The sequence below is a fragment of the Clupea harengus genome, chromosome 13 (assembly GCF_900700415.2).
Source record: "Clupea harengus chromosome 13, Ch_v2.0.2, whole genome shotgun sequence".
Taxonomy (NCBI): Eukaryota; Metazoa; Chordata; class Actinopteri; order Clupeiformes; family Clupeidae; genus Clupea; species Clupea harengus.
This window is the reverse complement of record NC_045164.1, coordinates 18215166-18237671: the sequence shown is the minus strand read 5'-3', so window position 1 is coordinate 18237671 and position 22506 is coordinate 18215166. Positions and strand designations below refer to the sequence as shown.

Sequence of the window (22506 nt, the reverse complement as noted above, 5' to 3'; positions counted from 1 at the left end):
GGAGGAGGACAGAATGATTTATTGGGTTAACACAAGTGTTTTCAGGAGATGCAAATTCGTATGTTCCCCTCAGCAATTTCTCCTGAAAAACACGTTTGGTGACAACTCACAACCTGTTCAAAATGGGTTGGTTTTTGCTTGGCAAATCTCCCATGGATGCCATTTTTGCCCAGTCTCTTTCTTATTAGTCTGCATATGTGTAAGATCTGCGTAAGTGAAGGAACCTCTTGTCTATGTTTGGGTGAGCTCAGTGATGATAGGGAGGGTCGAACTGTGCCTTTTTCTACCTTGTGTAGAACTGACATCCTTTGGAAGACAGGAAGCTCAGTTTAGTCAGCTGCAAATATGACTTGACCTGAAAAAAAATCTAACAAAAGGTTTGTCAGTGGTTTACAGTAGTATCAAACTAGTACCACAAGTGTTTTCAGGAGATGCAAATTCGTATGTTCCCCTCAGCAATTTCTCCTGAAAAACACTTTTGGTGACAACTCACAACCTGTTCAAAATAGGTTGGTTTTTGCTTGGCAAATCTCCCATGGATGCCATTTTTGCCCGGTCTCTTTCTTATTAGTCTGCATATGTGTAAGATCTACATGCGTAAGTGAAGGAACCTCTTGTCTATGTTTGGGTGAGCTCAGTGGTGATAGGCAGGGTCTAACTGTGCCTTTTTCGACCTTTTTTATTCCAATAAAGACTAAATTCATTAGAAGTGTGGAGGAGGACAGAATGATTTATTGGGTTAACACAAGTGTTTTCAGGAGATGCAAATTCGTATGTTCCCCTCAGCAATTTCTCCTGAAAAACACGTTTGGTGACAACTCACAACCTGTTCAAAATGGGTTGGTTTTTGCTTGGCAAATCTCCCATGGATGCCATTTTTGCCCAGTCTCTTTCTTATTAGTCTGCATATGTGTAAGATCTGCGTAAGTGAAGGAACCTCTTGTCTATGTTTGGGTGAGCTCAGTGATGATAGGGAGGGTCGAACTGTGCCTTTTTCTACCTTGTGTAGAACTGACATCCTTTGGAAGACAGGAAGCTCAGTTTAGTCAGCTGCAAATATGACTTGACCTGAAAAAAAATCTAACAAAAGGTTTGTCAGTGGTTTACAGTAGTATCAAACTAGTACCACAAGTGTTTTCAGGAGATGCAAATTCGTATGTTCCCCTCAGCAATTTCTCCTGAAAAACACTTTTGGTGACAACTCACAACCTGTTCAAAATAGGTTGGTTTTTGCTTGGCAAATCTCCCATGGATGCCATTTTTGCCCGGTCTCTTTCTTATTAGTCTGCATATGTGTAAGATCTACATGCGTAAGTGAAGGAACCTCTTGTCTATGTTTGGGTGAGCTCAGTGGTGATAGGGAGGGTCTAACTGTGCCTTTTTCGACCTTGTGTAGAACTGACATCCTTTGGCAGACAGGAAGCTCAGTTAGAGATCTTAATCAAGAGTGGCTATTATGACTGAGATGTTAAACATGTATGGCGTCAGGAGTAGATCAATCTTAAGTATATAAACCCTGTGCAATGTAAGTAAAATTCCTTCACTTTCATCCTTGTGCTGTCAGTGAGCTCGATTGCAATTGTTATGGAATTAATATACTGATCTACAACTCCGAGTCCTGAGATAACTTGAGAGTGAATTTTTGTAGATCTTACACATATGCAGCTGCACCTGAACTGGTAAGTGTTTGGCAACATTGCGCAATAGTGAATTTCAGACACTGAAGGCCTGTTAGAACTTGAGCTCACTTCCCATGCCAGTTTACTGAAATGCACCACCCCTTCTACGCACCCTTTTAAGAACTATTTATATAGCACCTGTCTTCTAGATTCACATTTATACCAAAGAGCATATTGAGCAAAGACGCCATGTCGAAGGTAAGCAATTCAATTTGAAAACTCACCTGTTATTATTGTTAGAAGTATTAGTACTAGTATTTATTTATTTATTTATTTATTTTCAGCTTTGCCACTTATTTTTATTTATAAAATTCAATGCAGTTAGCCAGGAGGAAAAATGGCCTGCCGGACATGTCATTGGTTTGCTTTATCGTGTCAAATATTTTCTTTATACCCCACCTTTTAGGGCAAAGCTGTACCCTACTGGAACCTGTCGGTTACTGTCCTGCATGCAAAACTGAAATGGTCACATGACTACTGTTAGTAATTTCATTTACATTACAGTTTACACATTAAATAGGATAGGATATATAGCTACCCCATCATCATTCTGTTTAGAGTTGGAATCAGGATGCTTTCAGGTAGAATAATAGACAAATGTACAGACAGAGAGAGAATGAGATAAAGGATGAGAGAAAAAGACTGATAGTATACTTTATCTAACTCCTTCTCAATGATTCTCCTCAGTTTCGGAGTCGGACTGCTACGTGATTCTGAGGCTCCCCACGTCCTCTGCTCGCTCTCACCGCACCCAGACAGTGCCCAACAGCAACAACCCCGAGTGGAACGAGACGTTTCACTTTCGCATCCACAGCCACGTCAAGGTCAGACCCAACTTAACTTCACAGAGGTTCTGTGTGATGGCAAAAATATTTTAATTGTTGCCTTCAGAAGTAATAGTATAGTTACATATGTCAGTATATACTGGCTGTGTACTCACACGTTTTATTTATTTATCTATGGAGATGATGTGATATATTCAGAATGAGATATTTGAGAAGAAAGATAGAAATAGATATTTTAGAACTGAATATGAATTGAGTTCATCTATACATTAAAGCCGTTCAAAGGTATTAACGGTCTTACATGATTGTAAGATAGAAGTTGCACAAAGATTAGTTTTGACATGTCCACTGCTGACTTTCAGAATGTTCTGGAAATGCGGTTTTATGACGATGACACGGCCGCTCGAGATGATCTATTATCTGTCATTATGTTTGACATTAGCCAGCTGAGGCTGGGCCAGAAGGAAATTAAAATGTTCACAACAAATTCTGAGGTAAAGTTGTCACACTTACACCTTGACATGTTTTATGCAAATGAAAATATTTAATATAGCATAATTATGTTTCTCTGTTTTCATATTCAGACCCACGATAAATTGTGGGTTGAATTTGAGCTGGAAGTGAGGTAAGAGTGCAAAACAATATATTATTTAAGACACACACAGAGCATACTCTAGTCAGTGGTGTAGGTCTGAACAACAAGCATCTCAAAGATGACCATTTAGGAGATTATAGTGCCCACATGTTTGGTCACAGTGGCTGCATTGTCATGTTTCTCATAGTCTTGGACAGGATACAGTGTATTTCCTTACAGCTTTAAATAGAGGGAAAGTTCTCTTGAGTTCAGAAGAGTGTAAAGAAATGAGGGAATGATATACTTATCTGCTTATAGTCCTTGTCTTTCTGTTCTCCAGTCCTCAGAGCTCAGGGGTGTGCTTGTCAAATGGCATACTGGTGGTAAGTATTTGCAAAAGATGGGGTTTGCAATGGGTTTATTTCTAAATACAAATCACGGTGTTTTCACACACGTTATTCACCCATGACATAGTTGTTTTGGTGAAGAAAAAACATATTTTTGAAATATACATATATGTATACGTATATGCATATATATATATATATATATATATATAATACGTACATTTGTATTAATTTATAAATATATAATATTTGTCAGTTACTACTGGGACAAATTAAGAAAATTGAGAAAAATAATGGTACATTTTCGGGGAGAAATATAGGTCCCTTATTTGTGATATGTGCCCATTACAAATTGGACAGATGTCATAATAAATGGGACAAACAACATTCTGTACTTTTTCCGTTCAGGCAACACCATTCTCTGTCCTGAAGGTGAATAGTAACCGTTTAGGTGCAGGTAAGTTAAGAACACATGGTCACATGAAACTACAGAGTTGACAGGAACAGAAGTTGAAATCATGCGTATTGGACTGACAATGACCCAGAACCTGACTATGAAGATGCATGTGTGTTTAGACCTAGTGTTTTTTTGTACTGACGATAAAATTATGAGTGTCCAAGATGGTGGCTGACACATGACCAAATCTGGGCCAGATGAAGCCCTGGCCTGGCATGGTTCCACTGGATACGTTTAAGCGTCACCTGGTTTGGTGTGTGTGTGTATGCGTGCATTTGTGTATCCAACGCTTGCATGTAAACATTATTTTTTATTGAAGGTGACAGGATAAGGGTGTGTGAGTCTGTGCACGTGTTACCCATGCCAATTTCAATGTAAAAAGAGGAACATTTTCTCACCTCAGGTCTGGTGGACTCCTCGCACTACAGAGACCTGGAGACAGAACTCTCTGTGCAGGTAACAAACACTGGATTCCGCGCTCAAGACAATCATCTCATAGCAACCTATCAGACAACAGGTTTATCCATCACCATCACAGTGATTACATAAACTGCAGAGACAGAAATTATCTAAAACCCCAAATTGAACTAGCTAATAGTTAATATAAAATCAGTTGTATGCAAAAAGAACTCGATGGGAAAGTGACTCAGAAGGATTGGTCACAGGCTGCTTTTTGTGTTCATCTTCTGTCATCTGGGTGACAACCCAATTCAGCATATCAGCCATTTATCAGCTTTTCTGATCCCACCCAGAGCCAAACAGGTCTGTCAGAGAGGAAGAACATATTTATGCAAAAGACACATCTGCTCATTTCATCATTTCGTCATTTCATCATTTGCCCTTAATCTGTTTCCAGACTGAAGCAACCATTGTTTTGTTTTTTTAACTAATATACAACAGAATGTTTTAAATATATGACCAGAATAGCCAGTAATAATAATGCCGAACTTTTAACAGGACTCTGTTGACCTGGACCTGAAGACTGCGGAACGGTAAATATTTAATTTAAAAATGTATAAATAATTATATCTATGATCTCACCTTAGAATAACAGACAAAGGTAGATTAAGTTGTAAATATTGTTCAGTTTGGGGACTTTAGGATTAGCACATCTGACCCTTTCTGACGAATGAAACAGTGTGTAGACTACACTGTCATGTTTTACACTTTTGTACACTTAGCCATATGTCCACCACTGGTGAAGTTCAAGGAGCCAATGCACTACCAAATAGTCAACGGGTTTGCCTGTCTATCACCAACTGCACCGTTGACACAGATTAAAAGTAGATCAAATTATGTAGTTTTGAAAAGATTTGTAAAGATTGTTGTAACACTTTTGTTTTTTGACCTAGCCTGGGCAGCTAGTGGGAATGAGAGATGCGTTTGTCTCTCCTTCACGTATCCATAAACCATCAAAATGAATATATTGATGTTGTGAAATCTACTTACATACAAAAATAAGCCTAAAAATGGTGAATAATGTCACCTTAAAATTTCACTTTAAAGTTTTCTGTCACAATCACAAGAATATTATGAAACCTGTGACCCTGCAGGCCTGAGCAGGAGCTGGCAGTGCGTCTGGACTTTGACATCCCGTCAGCGGAGAAGGACTTCATGGAGAAGAGGAAGGTGGTGGTGGGACAGGCTTTGCACAAACTTCTGGAGCTCAATTCCCCTCTACAGACAGATAAGGTACGCTGTGTTTCCCCGTTCAGATACTCAGATTACTGGAGCCTGATTGAAAAAAAAAAAATTCTTAAAAGAACAACAACAAGAAAAAAAACACAAAAAATTAACTGGTTGTATTGTAGGTCCCCCTGGTGGGTGTGGTTTGCTCAGGGGGCGGGACCAGGGCGATGACTGGCGCTTTTGGGAGTCTGAAGGGTCTCCAGACTCTGGGAATCCTGGATGCCGTCAGCTACATCACTGGGGTCTCAGGGGCCACATGGTGAGTCCCCTCATAAGGAAGGGTTAATGTATAGCACACCGTCAGCTACATCACTGGCGTATCTGGGGCCACATGGTGAGTCCCCTCATAAGTAACACATAATGTGGCACGGTGGCTCAGTTGCTTGCACTGCCGCCTCACAGCAAGAAGGTCATGGGTTCGATTCCCACATGGCAGGTCCTCCCCAGAGTGCACAGTGCTCAGGTGGGCTATCTCCCGGGCCCTTGAGGAAGGACGGTCCAGGATGGGAAAAAGCAGAAAATAAATTCACCGCGACCTCAGGCCTACCTGCGTGTCAGCTACACTCCTTACCTGAGTGCAGATTTGCTAATTTTTGTGTGTGTGTGTGAACATGTTATGTCAGGTATTGACTGAAACAAGATGATTTGACTGAACAGAAACTCTTCTTCTTCAAAGGGCGATGTCCACCTTGTATGAGAAGCCTGATTGGTCTCAAAAGGACTTGGCCGTAGTCACTGAACCAATAAAGAAGGAGATGTTTGGGAGGTACCAGAGCATTTTCTCTAATGAACAGCACTATTACTACAAACAAGAGATGGAGCAAAGGGAGGCAGACGGCCTGCCGGTGTCCCTCATTGACCTGTGGGGTCTGTTCATCGAACACCTTATCTATGGGAAGGTAGAGCAAGACCTAAAATATGCACATACACACACACACACACACACACACACACACACACACAGACATACATATGCTCACACTCACATGTAAGGGTGACAAATACCTGCGCAAAGACAGAGATGATGAACATTAGCATTAAAGAAAGACATACAATAAATCCAAATACACACACACACACAGTCTGTGTTATTGTAGGTCAACTGGTACTGTAGGATACTAACAACTGTATGGTCATAATGATAATTATGGGTTCACTTCCAGGGCAGATGCATACTGATAAAAATATAGATCTACGCTGTGCTACAATTGACTGCACAAAACAAGTGCTTGGCTGCTAAAATATAATGTCTGTAAATATTGGTCTCTCACACACACTGTCTCTCCTTCTCTCTCAAACACACATACACACAGTTTGATCTACCTTCAAACGTCTCAATTTTAAATGGCATCCTCGTGAGATTTCTTTGTGATTGTTTTTGCACAGAAATGTGACAGTACCCTCTCTGACCAGAAGAGGGCGGTGTCAGAGGGACAGAATCCTCTGCCCATCTACACAGCAGTGAACATGAAGACCTGCCTGAAAGGCGGCCTCAAAGAGACTGGTAGGGTTTCAGGGGGTCAGACATCAGCATTTAAGTCCATTTTCTATCACTGCGACCATTGCAAGTAGCGTGGAGACTGATGTTTTCTTTATAATGTGCATTAATAGCCTTTAGACACAACTGAACATATTATATATTATATTATTGATATGGCAATACATGTAGGTACATTAAACTACTACCAAAACCATAAAATGTACTAGATATTAAATCAAACTTTACAGACAGTGACACCTATTGAATATATACTGCTGTTCTCTCTCTCTCTCTCTCTCACTGTTGCAGAGTGGTGTGAATTTACGCCGTATGAAGTTGGTCTTCTGAAGTACGGTGCATTTGTACCCACTGAGGACTTTGGTAGTGAGTACTTCCAGGGTAAACAGATCAAGAAACTTCCGGAGACTCGATTGTCCTTCCTGATTGGTAAGAGATGGAGGGAGAGTGAAAGAAAGTGTGTGTGTGTGTGTGTGTGTGTGTGTGTGTATAGTCAGGTGCAGACATAAGTGTGTGTATATCATTGCATATTGACATGAACAAGCTTGTGTGTGTGTGTGTGTGTGTGTGTGTGTGTGTGTGTGTGTGTGTGTGTGTGTGTGTGTGGCTGTGTGTTTTGTAGGTATCTGGAGTAGTGCATTCTCTGTTAGCTTCACCCAGTTGTGGAGCTTTGTCACAGGACATACCCCATCATGGAACCCCATTCGTGAAACCATAACTGACATAGGTAATGTGACTGTCCCTTTATTTCATTTTATTTTACGGCTCCTCCGAATGTTGCAAAAAGTTCCATTGATTTGAATGAGCCACCCCAATGTTTGGAGGTCTGGTATTTCTTTATAATGACCGTGTGAGAAACCGCTCGAGCAGACCATCTCACCACGTGGGATGTAGCCTGGTAGAATGGGGTTGCAGGCACGAACACACGACGCAGGAGAGAGTGGCTTCCATAAAAATAGCTAGATTTATTTACAACAGGGTTTAAAAAAAAAAAAAAAACATACAAACACAAACTGAACACACTAAAGCCTATACTAGACAAGGTACACCTCTGACTATTCAGGTTTTGTCTAGTACCTTGTCCAAGCTCCATCCAGCATGTTCAGTCTGTCCTTCTCTCTCATGAAACAATGAGGTGCACTTTAAGTAAGGCCACCGTAGTCCAATTAAAAGGTAATTGGACCCCTCCACAGGGGTGGGGGAATCCGGACCCAACCATTTATGTAGGGGAGTCCAGTCCTTCTTCCCTCATGGACCACAGTGAGAAGGGGGAGGGACTTCACCTTTTCACAGACCGCTTCAAACAAATATTGACCGCTGCCATTGGCAATGGGTTTTGTGCTTCTAATTCACATCTTTTATATCATTCCGCAAGTAGTTCGTTCACCTAATGTAATGGAAATGAATTGTAAGTTGAAGCCAGCAAGTATTGGGTTGCTATGCAACACCTGAAACTTTTATGTTTGCATGGAGAACTAGTCCCATTGGATATAAAAGCATTTGCTGAATGAAAAATGTATGAAGACCCCTTCAGCAGGGTTTTGTGGAAGCCCTGTATGATACCCTCCATTGTGGTTCTCTACATGATATGTGAAATTTCCACAACTGCCCCAACAGAAATCCCCAGTTGCAGTCAGTGACTGCAAACCACAAGACCTCGTCAATGACAGTCATAGAATGAAATGTCTGTGACCGGCACTTTACTATTGGCTACTGAAAAGTTGTGAAAGACCTATCAGGGCATAAGACAGAGACCTTTGACCCTGGTGCACCAGCTATGTACCTACTAAGTCTCTGAAGCTTGTCCTCCACAGAGACAGACACCGACCCGTCCACACTGGACACGCTCCTGATCAAACCAGCCACTATGACTTCAAAGGTGATCACAGAATTCTTCAGCAGCCGGCCAATCGTCAGCCAGGTGTACAACTTCATGCATGGCCTCAGTCTCCACTGGGACTACAACAAGAAGAGCAGTTTCACAGACGAGAAAGGTGCGTGCGTGCGTGCGTGCGTGCGTGTGTGTGTGTGTGTGTGTGTGTGGCTGTGTGTGGCTGTGTGTGGCTGTGTGTGTGTGTACTTCGGAGGGGTTTCCCTGGGGCATTTTCAAGGCCATTAGTTTATGGATATTATAGATATTTTACTGTATGAATAACTTTTGAATTAGCCCAAGGTTTTGATAGATTTAGAATTAACCTGCTGCTTTGTCAAAAGGTATTGCATTCATCAATAAATGAATGTCCATCATTTAATACAGCGGCGATGAAATTTAAGTTGCAGCGATGAAAACATTCATAACTTTTAGTGCGAAAGATGTATCTACATCATCCTTTAACTTAAGGATCCTCTCTTGACTTTCTCTCCTTTCATTTTTTGGTTTCTTTGTTTAGACACGCATCCTGATGCCTTTCCGAACCAGCTGACGCCAGGGGACCCCATCCTGGATCTGGTGGACTCGGGGTTGGCCTGTAACTTGGGGTTCCCCCCTTTGCTGCGACCCCACAGACGTATGGACCTCATCCTGTCCCTCAACTGCTCCTGGGATTCAGACCAGTTTATGGTATATAAATTAGACAGCCAAGACTACCGCACGTGCAACACAGGACCAATCAAACATATGCCTTCAGACTAAAGTATGCTGGCCTGCTAATCATAGCCACGATAATAAGGACAGGTGACATTCTAGACTTGCAGTTATCCAGATTTTGGATTCTGGATATTTCCAGGTATCATTTTGAAATGTTAAATTGGAAATTACATTTAGACTCATACTCACAGTCCTGGCACTAAGTTAACAGAAATATTCTAGAGCGCAGAGCTCTAGAATCTTTTATCACAAGTGTCTGAATTCATTGAAGATAATCACCTTCACCAACTCAGATTAAACAGAGTAAGGGAAAACAGATTAGGAGGAAACAGATTAAGGGGAAATTAAAGGAGACTATTCTTTTTTCTCAGAGCCCAGCCCTTTTTAACAGTTTTTTTTACTTTTTCTCAGGTGTTCAGGTGTTTACCTGTCAATATGTCAGGTGTTAAACAAAGACTGATTATCTTTTTCTCTCAGAGACCAGCCCTGTTTAACTGCGTTTAACTGTTTCTCAGGTGTTGAAGCAAACCCAGCAGCACTGCACTGATCACAGGATCCCGTTCCCTGACATCGATTTCAGCCGTGTGGGGAAAGAGGCCATGAAGGAGGTGTACGTGTTTGAGGACGAGAAGAACCCCAAAGCTCCCATTGTGGTTCACTTCCCTCTGGCCAACCTCACCTTCAGAGAGTTCAAATCCCCAGGTTAGTGGACACAAACCCAATTTATAACAGATTATTTGAACGTTGTAGTTGGACGCATGGACATAGCTAGAAGCTCATCTCTCTACACCCCTTTTTTAGTAACACAGAGAAAGATGTTAAATACCTTGTACTATTGGTTGTGGACTTCCCACAGCAGCCAATCTTCTCACTGTCACATGCAAGTACTCCAGCCTAACCTAACCAATATAATAACAACTGCCCAACCGTAGATCCTGAACAGCAGGATACAATAATAATGCATAACTGGCTTGTAACAGCCACAACATGCGCTGCACGCCCAGAGATCCGTAAAGTATCCTTCACAACAACTAACATCTGTAGCCCATAACTGCTAAACACAACAACATGACTACTCAACCATAGAACCTGACCAGCAGGACAACAACAACAACAACAACAACGTTGCCTTCACAAGCATTTCACTGGGCACCTTCCTTCATCAGTGTTTCGTTGAATAAGGCCCATCACACCACCAGAATACTCAACAGTGGTGCCTGGCATCTCAGACCCCCCCCCCCCCCCCCCCATCCTCATGACTACCAGAGACAGCAAGAGATACACCTCAAAATACACCTTGACAGGATTTCACATATATCAGCGATAGTTCAGGTTTATTCACAACCCCAGTCTGTGAGCGCTCAACCACTGGCTCACACGCACACACACACACACACACACAACCACTGGCTTGCTTTGGTGTTCTAGTTTGTGAAAAAGTTTCATCAGATGATAACTTTGTTTTCCTGCTTGTTATTTTAAGGGGTCAAACGAGAGGGGAAAGATGAACTGAAACAAGGAGACTTGGATGTCAGCTCTAAAGACTCGCCATATCGTACTAGGAACATGGCCTACCAGCCCGAGGACTTCCAGAAGCTGATGGACCTCACTTGCTACAACGTCCTGAACAACCGCGACACCTTGCTGTCAGCTCTGCGCAGGGCGCTACAGAGAGAGAGAGTCCATGAAGATGAGGACGAACACGAACACAAAGACCACTGCTGTCCCTGAATAGATCCCTCCAAAGAACAAATGCAATGCCAAATATGTAAGGGGAAAAAAACTGAAAATGATTAGTAAAGGTGCCATGACAAGGTGATAAATGTGGTAGTTTGCCATTTGGTTTTGTGAAAGGTTTTTGATATTTAAAATGAACAGACAAATTACACCTCTCCCTTCCATGCTGTTGATTGGCTAGGATTGTTTATGGCTCGGTTCAAGCCGGTTTGTTTCCCCATTTATAGAGCCATAGCTGTGTTCCAACACCAGAGTTGTTTTTGAGAGCAAACACTGAACGCACAGCCAGAAGACCGTGAGGAACCATTCTCTGAATTTGCCAAAGGTGTATGGGATCACAATAGTAGACTGCACCTTTAACACACAGATGTATAACTGATGATTTATAATTACTATTTGACCTGGTACCTTGTTAGTTGGCCTATTTTACATGAGTACTTACTCCCTGCATAAACTGCACAGCTCCTCCATTTCGTATTCTGTAAATATGTTTTACTTTTTATATTTAGTTTTTCTTATATTCTGTAGTACTTATGTTTTTTATGTTTATTGTCTGCACCAATATGCCAAAGCAAATTCCTGGTAGGCGTAAACTGACTTGGTTCTGATTCTGAAAAGGCACAGTGCAGCGTTTCTGCTGTTAAAAAAATTAAGATATCCAAACTCGAGATGAATGGCTGAAAATTGTGAGTGAGATGTTCGTGATGGAACAGCTAACACATAGATTAAGAGTACAGGCAGAACAATGTGAAGATGAATGGGTGAAGTGGACTTTATTGAAAGGTCAATGACTGATTTTGTCCATTTGTTTACTTTTCTGTATCTGTGTGATAAAACTATAAAAATAAAGTGTCAAAAAAATAATAATTAAGATGTGCCAATCAGTGTTTCTTGTTATTTCTGCAGATTCTGTACAACCGTCTCACCGTGGTAAGAAAAAGAGATGTTGCCCTGCAAGAGATTTGGTCTCCCCCCTATACAATGGTTGGAGTTAATTGGACCAATTTAAAGGGTGGCTCATTTCATGAGGTGATGGGAGACGCATGAAGGTTTAACCATGTTTAGATGTGTGAACACTGGTTTGCCTTGTTTTGTCCTAAGTGAAATTGAGCCTAGTTAGAATGTGTGCTAGTGAAATGAGCAGATTGCCTAGTGTTTGTAGCACTTTGAGAGCGTCTGTCTGTTTTTGATTATGTTTGTTTATTTTGTGGGCACATATTTTTGGGACTCCCCTTTAAATAAAAGAATATTTTTGTATCGAAAAGCCACCATCTCCTGCACCCTTCTTCCTAACTTCACCACCAAATCCAGTCACCACATCCCAAAAACGTGTGGGGGGGACCGCCTGTGTCACTCAAAGTCTCCATCAGAAAAATATTTAATTAAAAAAAATAGACAGAACAGTAAAATAAGAATCAGGAATAATGGTAAACACGGTCTTTATTTTGCCATGTCAATTATATATTTTCAAATTAAAAGGCCTTTCAGGAAAAGGTTTGTCAAAAATGAAAAACACACCCCACACCTTTACGGCTTCTCTCTAGAAAAAGTACAAAAACAAAAAGCACAATGATGTTTGATGTGAAAAGTGCACTTTACTGGAAACATATACAAACTGCCATTTCACTCCAAAAAAGCACAATAATGTATGTACACAAATGCCTTCTATTACACAAGCGAAGGCATACAAACATTTAAAGAAGACAAACGCAACAATTAACATAAACATCAACAAACAAATTCCGAGGTGAGTATTGCTCCATAATTGCATGGTTTGCCATGGGCACCATCTCCATGACAGCCGGTTGCTAGGTTAAATCCTCGTGTTGCTGGCAGGGAGGGTGCTTTTGTTGAGGTCATCAAAGTAAGGATGGTTCATGGCCTGCCGAGCGGAGATACGCTTCGGTGGGTCGTAGATCAGCATTTTCTGCAAAAGAAAAACACATTGCTTTAAATTCGGCTTATTACAGGTCTCAAAACAGGCCAATCGGTGAAGTTTTTTTTTAAGCATCTTACTGGGGTTCTCCCCACAGTTTTTAAAGTAACAGTATAGAGGTCTAGTCTAAAACTAGTGAGACAACTACCTGAAAGGCATGCAAAAACCTTGCACATACCATCAACAACCTAGCTGGTACTAAGAAAAGCTACCATGGTAACATTGGCAACATAACTGGTGAGGTCATGCTGTGAAAGCTTTTCTTGAATTTTCACGGCTCCCGAACCAGAATACTACTGCATAGCCCGCGCGACTAGCTAGAACAGGCGTGTTCATCTGTCCTTCACATGACCATATACTATCATGAATTTGAAGATGATACCAAAAATAGTTACCTATTTAAACTAATATATATATATATATATATATATATATTATATATATATATATACACACACACACACACTAATTAAGGCATACTGCTGCTTTAATTTGCTTTACACAGCCAAGGCGTCGCTGCTTATTTTCTCTCGATGCCTTTCTGATCCATTTCTTGCTTTGAAGACTTTAGTCCGTGACTCACCCCAAGCAGATCAATGGCACTCTTGTTGAGATTCTTTACTGTGGTGGACAGGTTTCCCCCCTTCCACTTGGGGAAAGTGTTCTTGTAGTCAGGCAGGGTTTCCACCTCTGGCCAAACATCATTATTTGGTGTTCCCAGGGTCCTAAAGAAAGTCAGTTGTGGTTGAAATATACACTTACATGGAGGAGAGAAAAGACAGACAATAAAACTAAATCCATAGAGGACGCAAGACAGAAATATTTATACGGTAGAATCACATGAAACACATACATATTTACATAAACGTAACAAATACAAAGCAGACAGAACAGCTCAATTTCAACCACACTTTCCTTAGTTTTAATGTACAACTGATATGGCTATTCTTACACTCATTCTATTATCACTGTAAATAGTTGCACTTCATGACAATGCACACAGAATTTGCATCAAATGCGGCTCCTTTTTTTGCACCCCTTGGTGATAATTATGGCCAAACACGACAATTTTAACCTCACAGCACTCAAGTCTAAAATGACCTTGGCGAATCCAGATTCTGCTTTGCACAGGCCTCACACCACTTCAGACACTGAAGCCCTGATTTACTAAGATGTGAAATCTAGAGTATGCTAGTAGGCCTAGTTTGCTCACACTACTATATTGCAACAGCAGTTGCTTTAGGGCAAAACTAGCCGGACACAACTTTATTTAAATCAAGATTTGGGGTGTTTTGTTGGAGAAGGCAAATGGAAACATAGACAAGACAGATTGGGGAGAAAAAAGTACTGTGCGGAGTAGGGATGGGCATAATTAATCGACGATCGATTAATTGATCATTAAGAATTTCCTCGATGAAATTATTTTTTCATCGATAAAACTAATGCATGTTCTGTTGCGTAGTGTGCGTGTAATTTATTTATTTTAGGGCTGTCAAAGTTAACGCGTTATTCTATGAGATTATTGTGGCCGAGATTAATGCAATAAAATATTTTAACGCAGTTAACGCAACTTTGTTTACTTCCGGTGTGCGTTGACCCATGGCACGAAACCGCAGCGTGTCTGCAGTCAGTTAGATAGAAGAGACCGACGGTAGTTGAAGATGGAGAGAGCTGAGGGATTGTTGGGCGGAACGTTTCTGTTTAAGAGGCAAAATGACAGAACAATCGACAAAACTAAAGTTGTATGTAGCATTTGTCAAGCTGAATGTAGCTATCACAGAAGCAGCTCGTCTTTAAGTTATCACCTTAATGCAAAGCACCCGACAGAAAGCAGTCCCAGGTTAGATGGTCGCCAACCCACACTCCACGACTTCTCTAGGAAAATAACTAGACCAGTCCGTGAAAAGGTTACCAACGCTGTAGCAGTTTGGGTTGCCGGTGACTGTCGCCCATCAACATAGTTGAAAACGGTGGGCTGACTGAGGTGATTCGAATTGCTTCAGGGGACAATTCTTACGATTTACCGCCGAGGGGCAACATTGTGTCTCGCGTACATTCCTTGTATGACGGCGAGAGAGCACGAAAAAAATACAATTAAACAAGTGTCTAAAATACACGCTGTCTGAAGTGATTAAATCTTATAAATTAACGAGTAATCACGATGAATCTAGATGAATGAATTTCAAAATGTGAGATTAATTAGTTAGAGAGAGAGAAAAAAACGAGGGTCAGTTGTGTTTATGAGCACCGGCTTCTAGCTGTCGGCTCCGCTGCTTAAGAGTACAGCAGCGCATATTTTCAAGTGTAACCATTGAACGGATCCCGTTTAACTGCCACAAGAGTTGTCCATCTTGTAAGTTTAACTGCCACAAGAGTTGTTCATCTTGTAATAAAGATCTCAATGAGGAAACACGCTGTGTTTTTTTCTATTTTCACTGCATTTTAATATAGCCTATAAATAGTGAATTTTAATATAAAAATATTAATGATTAATCGAAAATTGATCGTTAATTCTCCCGACGATCGATTAAGACAATTTAATCGAATGCCCATCCCTAGTGCGGAGAACGATTTTTAGTCTGGGAATCACGTTGGGTCTAAATTGCTCTCATATGTGCATCACTGAAACCTGACAAAACAAAATGTTCAATGCTGGCAGTACAATAAGAGTTATCCACTATCGTACATCAGGGGTTTTTTTTTTGTTTCTGACAAAACATCTTTGCTTCTTTTTTTGCCTACGTCTAGCAAGTGTTCAATGTAGCTCGAGTGCTTTTAACAGCCTCTTGACGGGCGGTATGTCTGAATAGTTTTGAGTCTGGGGTTTTGAACAGGTTCACTCTCATTGAGAACATCCGTTCTCTCGCTGGTTTCTCTGATGTACACAAACTATAGCTATAACTATAGATGTTCCCACTCACTGCTCCCAATTATTAGCCTACCTTGAACCAACTACCTTCAGGTTTGATTAGAAAATTGACGGGTGAAGTGGAATATACCAAGTTTCAAACACTTCATGCTGAAAACACACCTTGCCTTGTATACATGGGATTTGATTAAAATTGTGGACTACACCTTTAATCTCAGTGAGGACGACGTACCTGAAGATCCTGAAGAGTTGGTCAATCTCAGAGTCACCATGGAAGAGGGGTTTCTTGGTGGCGAGCTCGGCAAAGATGGTGCCAATACTCCAGACGTCTACGGGTGTAGAGTAACGAGAGGCGCCCAGGAGCACCTCTGGCGCTCTGTACCACAGCGTCACCACCTACACGAGCGCGCACACACACACACATACACTTTAGTGCTACTGTACACAGACATAAAGAAGCTGAGTGAACAATACCATGAGGTACCTTTGGTCCATAAACCTTTTGCATCCTTTCTGGACTCTCACAAGCTGCATAGGCCATAATGAGTGTGTTCTCAGAAACACTAACACGGTTTATCAACGTGCATTCCTCAACTTCATACGAAATTCACACAGGTCATTATGATCGCTGAACAATTACAGACAGTTGGCGCCGTTGTGCTATACCTCATGTGTGTAGACCCTCACTGGGACCCCGAAGGCCCGAGCCAGCCCAAAGTCGGCCAGTTTGATGACGCCCTTGTTGTCGATGAGCAGGTTCTGGGGCTTCAGGTCTCTGTGCAGAACCCGTCGGCTGTGACAGAACAGGATCCCCTCCAGGATCTGGTACAGGTAGCTCTGAGGGAGACAGCACAGGTATTCAGAGGTGACACAGGGAGACAGCACAGGTATTCAGAGGTGACACATTGACAACCGTACATTTCAGCAGTAGTTAGGCTTAAATCCTATTTCAAAGTATCTCGAGTCACTCGTAACGCGACACACAACGACAGATCCAAGTGCCGGAATTCATGCTGACACCATGCTGCTGCTCCTACGTCGTTACCACAGCAACCCATGCAGACAGGTTAGTGATGTCTGAACGCATAAATCTGATCCGACCACATGCAAATAACAGGGCGGACTGTCGTCTCAAAATAACTGATTTGAGAAACAAATCCGATGTGCCTGCGATTAGAACATAACCTTGCTGAATGTTCTGAATTCTAACTCAACTAAAGCGGTAGGGATGAAAGGGGGACAGACGGACAACAACAAAAAGAAACAATCCACTGAAATCAGCTCACGTACATAGGTTGGCTCTTGATACAAGCAATTCCAAAATAGCCATATTGATGAAAATCGATTGATTTTCTGGAAGGGTTTACAATTATAATAAAGACTAGCTATTTTATTTATTTGAGCCATAAACGAAAGTTTGCCTAAATATAGAAGAAAATTTGAAGGTGGTGGTCTCTGGCTAGTACTGACTGGAGTTTCCTAGTCATACTTCATTGCGTTACATATAACTAGGAGCTAAACTTAACTGATGACGACTGTGGTGATGTGTGTGTGTTTTTGTATCGTTTTAAATCTCTAAATGCATACCGTACTTAAAAACCCCACTTACTTTTACTAGCATAGGTTCCATGAACTGGCCGGAGGGTATCGAGTCCAGGTACTTCTTTAGGTCCATTGAGAGGAACTCAAACACCAGGTAGAGTTTGGACTCCTGCATCAGCACATCTAGAAGCCTGTGTACCCATGGAGGAGGGTGGGGAGAGTGTTTGTGTGTGTGTGTGTGTGTGTGTGTGAGAGAGAGGGGGAGTGTGTGTGTGAGAGAGAGAGAGAGAAAGATGAGTTTTTCTCTCAAGTGCTTCACACCCACATTAACTCTAGATTGAGACATTTTGCATAATACCTGATCATAATTGTTATGTGAACTGACTGGCAAAAAAGCAGTAATCTTCAAACAGCCAGACAGAATTTGCTTTCGATGTTTACTCCTAGACTGGCGTTTTATTTGCATTGTCACTCACTTGCGAGTCACACTGGATGAAAGCACCTAACGAAGGAAAAAAATGTATGCAAGCTTCCTCTGTGTGTGTGAGAAAGGCATGCATGCCATGCCTGCCATCTAGTCTCCCATGTTAACGAGTCACTGTGTTTTGTGTGTGTATGTGTCTTACGTGCGCTCAGTGTGTCAACATGAAGGAAATGTGTGTTTTTTGTGTGTGTGTGACCTTTCCAGGTTTTGTTTAAAGACAGAAATATGTCCAAAGCTCTACAGTGAGGTTTATACGTCTTTGTTTATTAGCACATCCTGCTGAAGGTCTTAACACATCTTAACCCACCCAGTTTTAATCAGGCAGCCCACCAGAGCAGTGTAAAAATCGCTGCCACTATGACTAAGCAGTTGGTAGGGTTACACTATACGAGTAATGCACTTCACCAGCCACTCCTCAATCCCTGTGCTGTTTTTCTTTTACATTATGCAAATTAAGATTATAACTGTCCACTGGTGACAAATCCAGCTGTCAAACATTACTTTTATGGTTGCTATGGCTCCCTCAATAATGTACGGTGGGGGTTTGTTTAATCTTAATACTTTAGGCCTTGTAGTTCTGAAAATGACATTCTCTCGTCATACAACATTAGAAGAGATCTAGTTTCTCATGGCCAGAAGCATCCCTAACATATGAAGCGAGAATACCTCTGGGTATGATTTGTTGATAGAAAATGTAGAAAGCCGATTGAATCCAAATCTTCCATTTAAAAAGCTAAAGCAAAAGCAGGTAGTTGGGCATCTTGCAATTTAAAGCCAGTGCTAACTGATTGCCTTGAAGCTCGAAACAAAGGTGCCAGTGCTTTTCAGATTTCATCTCAACATCTAGCAATATAGATCTGTCAAGCCCAATCTCTCTTGGGCAAAGTGAACCCTTACCGTACAACATTAGGATGCTGCAGCTCTTTGAGCAGAGAGATTTCTCTGACGGCAGTGCTGGGTACACCTTCCTCTTCACTCTCCAGACGGATCTTCTTCATGGCAACCACCTTGCCTGTGGCCTTATGTCTGCCTTTATACACCACTCCATACGTACCTAGGGTCGCAGAACATGACACAGCAATCAAGCAGCGCATAAAATGCACTATGCAAATGGACAGACTTATCACCCTAAATCCATGACCAAAAGTAGTCACTTTACAGTTACTGTATTTGAGGGGGTGAGATTGGGGACAACAAGTCTTATGGAGTTACGTCCATACACAACCATGTAGGTATTTTGTCTATATGGAGGTGAGGCTAATTCGCATGTAGAATGTTTTGGAGAATTCCACTCCAAACCAACTCATTGTGTTCATCATTACACACATTAAAGTTGGTCGTGAAGAGCCATTAAATACACCATTGGTGTTATATTTAACTGAGCGGTGCTCTCTCCTCCATCAGTTTTAAGCATTCCCCATTAAACTAGACAGATCATTGCACATATTTATTAGCACTCCTTTATCAAGGTATTTATACACAAACACATATTAAATGTAGAAACAGACACGCTAGTGCAGCCTCATTCAATACACTTTCTTTAGATAACTAGTGCAGTGTGTTCTTCAACAAGGCCGTTAACTTCAGCTTAAAGTGGTCGATTTTACATCTGAATCGTGTAAGAGGTGATGTTTATGTTTTTACAGTTTAGACAGGTTTTTAAACAGTTCCAGAATAAATCTGTACCACGATTCTAATTCGTTTTCAAACCATTAGTAAATATATTGGATTACCAAAACATATTAGAGTGAAATTTGCCAAACAAAGACCCTTCTCCCATACGTTCTCTCAGCAGATCCATTTCGGCAAATGCCAAAAGTGATTTGGCTCACTTACAAGGTCATGTACGAACAAAACAGTTGTTTAACAGTTGGCGGATACTTGCTGTGAGAACACAGTACAATGTTGGCTAATGTAACTGTAACTTTACCTTCACCGATTTTCTCAATCTTCAGGTAGTCCTCCATTTTGACTGGTTCCTGAAGGGGTGGAAGAGTTAACTGTTAGATACCAACTTTTATCGAGGCTTAAAACAACTTACTGGAGTTGACACATTAGATGTTGTCAAACATGTAATTCAAAGTTTTAACTATGCTAACTATTATGGAAAGCTCAAGTGTAATGTTAACGTTAGCCCAATTGTTCGGACAGTGAGAAACATTCTAGCTGGTAACTTATCGATAGGATGAGTCATTTTGATCCATGACGACAAAAGTTTACCTTTCAGATTGTTAACTAGCTTTACTGGGATACTAATGTTACTAATCAAGTAAGTTAGACGTGATTTCCAACTCAGCTCAATAAAAACGTACGTTTCCGACCAGGTTAACGTTAACGGTGCCTGGATACCCTAAGCTACTGATACATTTCTTAAAATGCAACTTAACACTCGTTAGGGAAGAATCATAGCACTTCTGCTATTAGTGATTTCACGATACCAATGGAATGTAATCATAACTACGATTGTTGAAGTCATACGACAGGACTGCAGTGGGATAACTTAGTCAAACGTTAGCAACGTGACAGACAGTAAATGCTGGCTGGTTAGCTAGCAACAGCTAATCAGATAGTTAATATGCATCAAAACATCTGGTACATGCAAGTTAGCTAACATCGGACACTTATTTCATACATTTTAAATACTAGCTACAAAAATGTCTAGCTAAACTAACATTAACAGGTAAAAGAGAAATTCTCACCGCTTTTCAAAACTATTCTCTTCGGGATACGATGGTTGGCTAAGACCTACCCTCAGCTGCTGTAGGTTTTCTACTAAGCTGTTTCCTTCAAACTAACCGCGCTCGACGTGTTTGAAAATTGACCAATTGCGTGAGCCAGCTGTTTTTCAAAAGGGCCAATGATGCAGCAGGCGATGCAAGGCGGGAGTTGGCTTTTAAAACGCGGTGCTGTCGGGAAATGTTTCTACAGCCAAGTTGTTGTCTATTTGAGATGGTTATGCATGCCTTAAGGGAAATCGTCATTGTTACGTTCAGTTGTATACATTTATATGGGAGCAATTAGCAATTTAGCATGGGGGGTTATGGCAACATGGTGTTGACTTGTAACCAAGGCTACAGTATCAATGGTTCTTTTGATCCTCTTAATGTTTTGTTTCATTGTTTCCATTTGGTTGGCTTCTAGAATTAGATTTGTTTCATTCTAAAGTCGATACCCTTTTGTATTCGTCCGTTTTGAAGCGATGCCTCATGGGGCCAGAAGATGGCAGCGTTGACGTGCTTATGACGTGCTATATTCCCTACGTGCACGTATGTGTAGGTGTGTCTCATCTCCTGCACGAGTCCAATGGCAGGGGAGAGAGATGGGTGGAGAATGATGAAGAGTATAGATGGAGAGGGAGAGATAAAAGGAGAGAGTGTAGGACCATTATTACACCACTGTTCAGAGAGGGGGAGTACATTTTGCACACACACACACACACACACACACACTGACATTTTAGTCTGTCTAGATTACATATCCTCTTTTCTTAAATCTATTTGGCTCTTTCTTTTTTCAGACATACATTTAGATTGGCACACCACAGCCTCTAGACCCTTCTCAATGTCTCTGTCTTCCATGCTTGTTTCTTTGTGTGTGTGTGTGTGTGTGTGTGTGTGTGTGTGTGTGTGTGTGTGTGTGTGTGTGTGTGTGTGTGTGCGTTTATGAGGCAGTGTCTCGCCAGCAGCCTGTCTTAGATTGTGTAAGGTGTAGCTGTAATAAGCCCCCCAGTCTGGAGATGGCAGCGACTCAGCCCTCGACTAGGTCTGTGGGTAAATCTGTGTCACTCCACTGAGCCTCGAGTTAGTGGCTAATCCCATCGGGAGGTGAGGCCGGCTTGGGGCATTTAGACACATAAATATTAACCTGGCAGGTGAAAGAGTGCTAAAAATCTGGCACCGGAAACACGCTGTGGATAAGTCCTCTGCAACAGGGCTACACCTTCTCAGTTACACACACACGGGCATTCTCACAAGCACAAGCTGATTACTGTCTGTGATGGCTGTCTGTGGAATGTCTTGTTGCACCTTGCTGTGCCTCAGGCGGTCTCAGTGTGTTATTTTTCTTTATTGAGCATTCCTCTCTGGGTGACACTCAATTTAGTCTCAGAATCGGACACTGACCTCACTCTATTTCATCTCAGTTTTTCACTTTTGGTTCTGTGTGATCCTGCCTTGTGCGAGTGAGTTGAGTATATGTCGGCAAGAGAGGGCGTGGTCCTCTATCCTCTCTTTCCCTCTCTCTCTCTCACATGCTGTCTCTCTCTCTCCCCCTCTCACTCTTTCACTCCCTCTCTCTGTCTCACATGCTGTCTCTCTCTCTCT

At 41.5% G+C, this 22506-nt stretch overlaps 2 protein-coding genes across 2 annotated transcripts; one reads left to right on the top strand and one right to left on the bottom strand.

The window, feature by feature from the left end:
• The first annotated feature begins 791 nt into the window (after positions 1–791).
• LOC105910564 (cytosolic phospholipase A2 zeta-like) lies at positions 792–12866 on the top strand. Its single transcript, XM_042709593.1, has 18 exons — positions 792–2158; positions 2367–2503; positions 2827–2958; positions 3049–3089; positions 3379–3421; positions 3794–3842; positions 4246–4298; positions 4800–4834; positions 5396–5534; positions 5654–5790; positions 6208–6430; positions 6918–7035; positions 7321–7458; positions 7652–7756; positions 8844–9023; positions 9420–9589; positions 10132–10318; positions 11100–12866. The coding sequence occupies exons 3-18, from the start codon at positions 2839–2841 to the stop codon at positions 11345–11347; spliced, it is 1986 nt and encodes a 661-aa protein (XP_042565527.1). The 5' UTR covers positions 792–2158; positions 2367–2503; positions 2827–2838; the 3' UTR covers positions 11348–12866.
• On the bottom strand, positions 12776–21049 carry cdk1 (cyclin-dependent kinase 1). The gene is made up of 8 exons (XM_012839308.3): positions 20884–21049; positions 20115–20163; positions 19082–19238; positions 17768–17891; positions 16825–16995; positions 16391–16554; positions 13873–14014; positions 12776–13280 (listed from the first exon to the last, which is right to left on the bottom strand). The coding sequence occupies exons 2-8, from the start codon at positions 20149–20151 to the stop codon at positions 13167–13169; spliced, it is 909 nt and encodes a 302-aa protein (XP_012694762.1). The 5' UTR covers positions 20152–20163; positions 20884–21049; the 3' UTR covers positions 12776–13166.
• Between the last annotated feature and the right edge of the window lie 1457 nt (positions 21050–22506).